Source organism: Balaenoptera ricei, chromosome 7 (assembly GCF_028023285.1).
Source record: "Balaenoptera ricei isolate mBalRic1 chromosome 7, mBalRic1.hap2, whole genome shotgun sequence".
NCBI classification, from domain to species: domain Eukaryota; kingdom Metazoa; phylum Chordata; class Mammalia; order Artiodactyla; family Balaenopteridae; genus Balaenoptera; species Balaenoptera ricei.
Genome location: NC_082645.1, coordinates 87,488,056 through 87,496,526, shown reverse-complemented (window position 1 = coordinate 87,496,526; position 8,471 = coordinate 87,488,056). Strand labels below are relative to the sequence as shown.

Below are 8,471 nucleotides of genomic sequence, written 5' to 3'. Positions count from 1 at the left end.
CTCCTAGTCTTCCTAGGCCTCAGCTCAGTGGTCTCTTCTGATACCCATAACTAGGTCAGATCCACCTATTGTCATATGCTCTTTCAGAACCATGTCCCTTCTGATCACAGGACTTACCATGGTTTAAATTTTACGTGTGTGTGATTATTTGGCAAATGTCCATCTCCTCCATTAGACTTTAAGCTTTATGAGAAAAGAAATTAGGTTTTTGCTAACTTCTGTATCCTAATGCTTAGTGAAACATCTCATATAAAGTTAGTGCTCAATAAATATAGACTGGATTAATGATAGGGTAGAAGGAAGAGAGGGAGAAGGAAATAGGATTATTTGACTCGTTTCTAATGGCCTGTTACTCTGGACTAGAAGTCATAAGTCTTCTGATCTACTCTGAAGCAGAGTACTTTTACCTTCTGTCTGTCTACAGAACTCAAATGGCACGCTGCCTAAATGGATCCTTGTGACCCATCAAGCAACCTCAGTTTCATAATCAGGCATACTTGTCCTTAAGTAAATGAGATACACTAATCCTGGCACACAGTGCTACAGCAGCAAAGTCTCACCTTCTTTGTTCTTATAAGCTTGTGGTCCCTAAATTCAGTTAATTGGGCCCGAAGTGTCAGATCACTATTGACGAGGAATGCCTCCCGACACTGCTGGTAAAAGTCTTGAAAAGAAAGTCCTGGAGAGTTCAAAAGATAATGTGAACATAAGTCAGTATTTAAGACATGACCCCATATATGGATACCCATGCCGAAGAACACAGAAAAAAAGTGCTATTACCAAAGTATGTCAAAGCAGCCAGTAAGTGTTGAAGTAAGTATCTCTGGAAGAAGCAAAGCTAGGGAATACTTAGGTGTTATGTACTGTGGCTTACATTCTTAAAAGAGAACTGATTGGTTGAAAGCAGTCAGCTGTGGCCAAGTATGACATAATCCCATGGGCAGTTTTAAACAGCGTGAATAAAGTTGACTTTTTTTAAAAGAGGGAACTAGTAAGTCAAATGAGAGCTGAATGATTATTATGATTATTAGAATGTGTGTTTAAATTTAACACATTATTTCACTCAAGGGGAAGAAAATCTAAGATGCCCAGCATATGAAATATATGTAGTTGGTAGACACACATCCATAGGTAGCACAGGAAATCTTAAAAGTAAGCTGGATTTGTCTTTCAATTTGTACTGGCAAACAGCCTGTTCAGCAGTGTATCTGTAGGGCTGCTTGAAAATTTTTGATATGGCAGACACGATATCACAGAGCAAACCATTTATTCACTGCTGTGAAAAACTGCAGTGCTATTATTAGATTCTAGAAAAAAACAATTTATGGGATGAAACAGAAAGTCACACAATTTAATATCATAAATATTGGATACCATGGGGCTTCCCTGGTGGTGCAGTGGTTAAAAATCCACCTGCCAATGCAGGGGACACGGGTTCGAGCCCTGGTCCAGGAAGATCCCACATGCCATGGAGCGGCTAAGCCCGTGCGCCACAACTACTGAGCCTGCGCTCTAGAGCCCGTGAGCCACAACTACTGAGCCCACGTGCCATAACTACTGAATCCCACGCGCCTAGAGCCCGTGCTCCCAACAAGAGAAGCCACCGCAATGAGAAGCCCGCGCACCACAACGAAGGGTAGCCCCCGCTCGCCGCAACCAGAGAAAAACTGCGCGCAGCAACGAAGACCCAATGCGGCCAAAAATAAAATAAATAGAATAAAATAAAATAAATTAATTAAAAAATATATATTGGATACCAATGTAAGAAGGGTTATCCTGGTTATCCAGCTGATACTTTATTAGTAGCCTGAAAATCCCCCTAAGGAAAAAAACAAACAAACAAACAGGAATTCAAATCCACAATGTTAGCATTCAAAGATAACAGCTAATAGTAAAATACACAAAGAGTGTGAAACACCTGGCCTGTCTGTATTACCTTCTGTTCCTTTCTCAAGGAACATCGTATCCTGGTCTACTTAAAAAGGAGAAGCTTTTTTATTTCCTTTTAAAGAAAAACTAGGAGTACAGCTGACCCTTGAACATCACGGGTTTGAACTGCGTGGGTCTACTTATGCGTGGATATTTTTCAACAGTAAACACTACAGTACCACACAGCCCCCAGTTAGTTGAACCTGCGGATGCAGAGGAACTGTGGATATGGAGGGCTGACTGTAAGTTAGGCACAGATTGACCCCCACGTTGTTCAGGGTCAACTTGTTTTTTTTTAGACTACAGGTTGGTCCACTATAGAAAACTTGGAATATATAATAAAAACTAAAGAGGAAAATATTAACCCCATAACTTTAAAATAACAGCCACTAACATTTGATGTGGAGATCATACGTGCATATGCTGCTTTCTCAAGTTTTTGTGGAACAAGGCAGTGTGAAAACATAAATTCATGCATTTACATATGGTATACACCATTTTATACCTCTCTTTTTCACTTATTGATTTTCCCATGTCTTTAAAAATTCTTCCTAAAGTTTTTAATGTCTGCTCATCTATCGTACCACAAACTGACCATTTCCCTACTGGTTTTGGATGTTCACATTACTTCCAATTTTAATTAATAAAAAATATTAATTTATTAAATTAAATACAATTGTAAATAAATACTCTTTCATATTTTGGATTGTTTCTGTAGGAGTGTGTACCAAGTAGAATTATTGGGTTGGAAGCAGTGTTACATAAACTAAGTTCCCCAGAAATCCCTGGATTTGGCAAAAATTTTAAACCTTTTGCATTTTCATTTTTATGACAGTCTAGAAGATAATTTCTATAAGCATATTTTGGATCATCTGAATGACCACTTTATAACTAAGTACTACCACTGACTACACTGCTGAATTTTGGTGACGATTTTTTGATCAATCACATTCATACCAAGTAAAGACTAAATTATATTGGAGTATACAGAATGAACCAAAAAAGCATTGGAGACTAGCACACATTTAGGTATGCCCAACTAAAAAATAATTGCATTAGAGCATTTACATTGCATGGATTCCCAAGTTTATATGTAATAACTTGCAATAGTCCATTAGGAGTAAGCATAATAGTAAAATTAAATGAACACCTTTTCTATTCCCAATTCCATCAAAAATTTTGATTAGATATTCATTTAATACATATTTCACTATTACTGCATGATAATCTTCAAGTGTACAAAAACAGCTTTATAGAGTAACAAAATTCACTGAAATTAGCATTTGAGGGTTAACATCACAAGGAAGTCTTGTGATGATAAAGTTGCATATCTTGATTGTGGTAGTTACACAAGGCTACACATGTGACAAAACTGCACAGACCTAAACACACACACATGCACAAATGGGTGCACATATCAATGGTGAAATCTGAATAAGCTCTCTGGATTATGCCAATGTCAGTCTCCTAGCTTTAACACTGCACTGTGGTATGAGGTACTGGCAGGGGGTGGTTGGGAAAGGAATGCTCAGGACTCGCCTCTTAACGTTTCTCTGTGGCCTCCTGTGAGGCTACGAAACACCTTTTTTCAACAGGTTAATTATGCAGTTTATTTTTTGCTGGCTTATGCTGTATACAACTTTCCTTAGCCTTTATTAATTAGCTTTTATTAATTCAGATATGCCTCTTGGTTAGGCTGCTGAAGGGCTTCACTGGAGACACTCTACAAAGATGTTCGAGATTTAAGAGCATGAGCTTTGGAACCACGCAGATTTGGGTCAAAATCTCTGTGCCCTTTACTATCTACCTTAGAGGAGCTGTCAAGATCAAATGAGCTGTTTCATGTAAAGGGCCCTGTGTTTGAATCATAATGTTCAATATGTAATTAAAAATAACTATCAAATTTAAGTAAAATCCATCAAAATTCTAATTTTTCCTCTATGATGAACACTGAGATGCTCTTACTCAGAAACATAAAAATCTATTAAAAACAAAAATGCTGGTACTCCTGCTTTATTATCGGGCAATTTGAGACTACTACTGAGTAGTCTGCCTAATGCATAACCCAATACTGGCAACTATTATTACTACTATTTCTCTCAATCCTGCAAACTAAGTAAGGACTTTAGTATCACCATTAAAACCTAGTATGGCATATCTTAAAATATATAGAGTTTTTTGAAAAAGAAACTATAGTTTTCATTCTTACCTTGCGTTAGGGGTAAGGCTTCGTAAGACATGAGTTAGGGAACTAAGTGGTAGTGATCCAGATTGTTTAACCAGAAGAGAATTCTCATAGGAGGTTTCTTCAGTATAATGACTATATGTAGTAGTTTCATACCAGAGCCAGTTATAAAGACTCTGCTTTGCATGATCCCACACTAGAGTACATGATCAAAGAAAACAAGAATTACTAATTATTTTCATATTGTCTTGTTACTAGATTCCGCTCTAGGAAAGAACAAGAAAGCATTAAATAAAAAGTGAATCCTGAAAATTTTCATTTTTGCTATTTCCCCATCCAAATCAGTACCTCACAATCTAATTTCACTGTCAATCAACATCTGAATCTTTATTTGTATATTAAATACAAGTTAAAATATATTAGCACTACCAAGGCATTCTTTTAAAAATTTTAATAATTTAACATTTTGTTTTATAGGATTATCACAAAGTCTGAATTAAATACATAAAATAAACGTTGCAATTCCACAAAGAAGAGTAGAAAGAAACCAAAATAATAGTTGGGTCTCCTCTCCTTCATGAAACTTTAGCTGTAAAACACACCCTTTACTATCTAAATTTTTATTTCCAAGAATTATGTTCTAAATCAGATTGAGGACACCTATATTTTTGGCAACTATGTCTTTAAACACGCAACAAAGGAAAAGCATACTTAAAAACAATAAAAATGCTGTGACAACATTAAGAAAATTAATTTTCAAAGACTGATATCTCAAGAAGGAAAAATAGTAATATTTAACTTACTGAGAGGAGCATTGAGGTGATCAATAGATGCTATAAGGTATATATTACGTAAAGATGACAACTGTCCAATAATCTGCTGGCTTTTGTCTCCTCTCAACATTTGGCTATCCAAATTGTGGATAAGAAGAAAGAGTTCTAAAGAAGACTCTAAAAGGAAAGAGAATGCAATTATTATTTTCAGTGAGTACTTGTGAAGCCCCCTACCACATGCAAGGAATGTATTAAAGAATATATCAAAGTAGCACAGGACAAAAGAACTATTGCTTAGGGGTATGCAATTTATTTGAGAAGCTATGTCAGTCACTCATAAAACAGGCAAGACATTATTATAGTCTTAAAAAAAAAAAAAGAAATTCATTGGAAATCAGTAGACACTGGAGCAGTTAGAGACTTAACTGGAATGGTTAACACTTGAATCAGACCATGAAGAAACCAGTTTTAATACGGCATAGGAAATAAGGCAAGATACATATTGGATTGGAGGTGAATCTGTGCATGTTGAATTGCAAGGTGGGATAAAGGAGGGAGTGGTCCCCTCCTCCAAAAAAAAGAGTTCTCATTAAGCATTAAGAGAGAATATAGAAAACTCTGGTTATCACAAAAGCCAAGAGACAAAAGAAGAGAAGGGGAGAGGCTTAGGATATTGCCCAAAGCATGAGGAAGGTCAGAGAAGTAAAATATCATAAAAGCCAGTGAAGGAAGAATTCGGATGATGGAGATGTCAACACCATCAAATACTGGAGAGATCAAGATAAACAAAGGGTGAGGCAAGGTCAGTGTTTTTAGTATGAAAAAAATTACAGGTGATCTTTAAGCATACAATTCAGGTAGCACAGAGGCAAGAAATTAAGAAGGAAACAAGTAAAAAGTAGAAGGCAGGACATGTCTTCAAAAACTCTCAAATCATATTGAAATAGGGAAATAAAATAGAGTGAAAGGGCAATAGAATCAGGTAAATATTTTTCTTAAGATGGAAGAAGTTCTATACATGTTTAAAAGCCATTGCTAAGTCCCTCAGGAGCTGGTAAGAAATGGGACATTGGCATTTATGACAAAAGATGAGCCTTTTAAAGAGAATAAGTACATTTCTCTTCCACTGGGGATACAGGGACAAGAGAGACAATATAGTGACAAAGATTCTGAGATGACACATTTTTGAAAGTCCAAGGTTCCTTAAATTCTAGAAGTCACCAAAGTCAGTATTTAAATTATATGTAAACAAACATATAATTATTATATTACATATGTAATATACAATTATAATTTATATAATTCATAATTATAAAACATTTATATTATATCTATGTAAAAACATATGATTTATATAATTATAAATTATTTAATATAAATATAAGTTATATTTAGATAATACAGATTATATAATATATAAATATTTATTATAATATGGATTATATATAAAATGGAGTAACTACATATAAATATATATAAAAAAATGACTTAGGCACCTATTTTAGTGAGTGTACAAACAATATCAAACTCATCCATTAAATCATTAAGCATAACCAATTACTCCATTTAATTGTTAAGCAATGACTAAATGACAATTGTTAGACCCTAAATAATTTTATTTTTAATTTTCTGAAATGCTCATATAACAAAAACATTCACACCAAAAGAATAACAAACATATGTTTTTTTCCCCATTTCTCAGATTTTAGTATATGAAATTATTCAAATGCATTGATATTTACTCAGGATAAAGATAAGAATGCTTTATAAACATATTAAACAATATAAAACTATCGGACATAGAGGTACCAATTAACTGGAAACACTTTACACTGGCCAAACAAAACTTGAAAATTATCCTGAAATAAAAGGTTTTGGGGGACAAAAAAAGAGGCTTTGGCTATATAAATTCAAGGTAGCAGGAGTAATTCTTTCCTGTTAGGTAAGTGAAGTTCACAGAAAAAGACAGGACAAATTATTTTAAAGAAATCAAAATCAAATCAGCATTGAGAGAAGTGTCATTATTAAAACAATCCTCAATTTTATGTGTACTAGTACACAAATAAGTGTACGCTTAGCTTCACCCTAAAACTACAGAGCATCTCCTTCACGTTACCTTCTTTAAATTTGTTTATTATCCAGTCTAGCTGATCCACCACACTGCGGAAAGTACCCATATGATTAAGGACTTCTTCTGTTATAGAATTCAGGATCTATGTCATAAAAGTGCAAGAAGTACATCAGTTATAACTTATTCTGTCATGTAGGATAAATACAACTAGCAAACCAATCCTTTTTTTTTATAAATTAAAAATAAATTTGGATTTCCCACTAAGTCTGAAAAATCACTTCAAAAATTCTACTGGTACTTAAGTACATCTAATTCATTTCTTTGCATAAGTTATCGCTAAAAGGAAACAGGGAAGAATAGCAAAGTTGTAAAGATAACATAAGCAGGTAGTAAAAACAAAACAAAACAAAAAACTAACAATATGAGAAATATTAGAAAACTATAGATTTATCAAATGAAAGAGGACCCAAACATTAAGGACACTTCTAAAAAGGAATATTACATCGGTTAATATCCAGAACTCAAAAGGTTTAAATTAATTTCCAAATGATGAAGAGATATGAGCATCTGGAGTAAAAATGATCAAAGAACTATAAACCATCCTTATATTTTTATTATTTTTAGAGCACTAAAGTGACATAAAAGCATAATAAAATTGAAGTCCCCCATAATCCTATCCTTGAGAGAAGTACTGTTGGTATTCAATGTAGTAAACAAAGCTAACATTTCCCTAAGATTTAATACATTATCAGTTACCAAACAGGAAATTCAAGGATGGGGATTCAAAGCTAGAACCCTCTGAGTCCGAACACATGATCTTAATAAGCACTGTGCAATCTTACTAGTGTGAAAACTATTGCCAATAAAAACAAAAACTGAATGCTCCAGAATATGAAATAGCATCCTCATTAACATGGGGATATGGATTGGCAGGGGATATGATGTCATTCCTTTTAACATTTTAAAAACTTACTGATTTCACACTGATTCCAGGAAAGAAGCCATTGATGACAACATGAATACAATCTTGCAGCATGGTGGTTCGAAATCTTTCCAGTAAATCTCTCTTAGAACCCAAACCATAAAGCACAATGTTGAACCCCAGGCTGTAATAAAAACAGCACTCATGAAATTAAAGTTCAGTACTTCTTATTGCCAATTTTATAATCAACCAGTTTCCTTAATTTAAGCTTATAAAGAATACAGGAAGAAATGGCATGGCTAAATAACTATATTGATTCCCAACTTATATAAAGCAAAAGCACAGTTTTATTATCCATACACCAAGCTTGCAGTTCCAACTTTCTCTCAAGCTCCTACTACCTTTCAAGTAATAAGAGGCAAGGGAGAACACGGCACTAGGTACAAGACACTAAAAAGTCTTGTAGGCTGAAGCAGAGTTTTAACTGATAGATTAAACTGGAAAAGTAATCAGGGGCCAGGTCACAAAGGTGTTGTTAAATCAACTAAGACATGAATTGGATTTTATTCCAAGGAACATGAGCATTTAGAA

General features: G+C 34.4%; 1 protein-coding gene across 1 annotated transcript in view; it reads right to left on the bottom strand.

The window, feature by feature from the left end:
• Window positions 1-8,471, bottom strand: part of ORC2 (origin recognition complex subunit 2) — a 49,892-nt gene that overhangs the window by 2,802 nt on the left and 38,619 nt on the right. The window contains exons 12-17 of the mRNA XM_059928469.1: window positions 7,932-8,064; window positions 7,004-7,100; window positions 4,918-5,064; window positions 4,139-4,310; window positions 1,758-1,819; window positions 561-679 (exon numbers count right to left, since the gene is read on the bottom strand). Coding sequence (XP_059784452.1) covers window positions 561-679; window positions 1,758-1,819; window positions 4,139-4,310; window positions 4,918-5,064; window positions 7,004-7,100; window positions 7,932-8,064 — 730 coding nt within the window. The remainder of the gene's footprint in view (window positions 1-560; window positions 680-1,757; window positions 1,820-4,138; window positions 4,311-4,917; window positions 5,065-7,003; window positions 7,101-7,931; window positions 8,065-8,471) is intronic.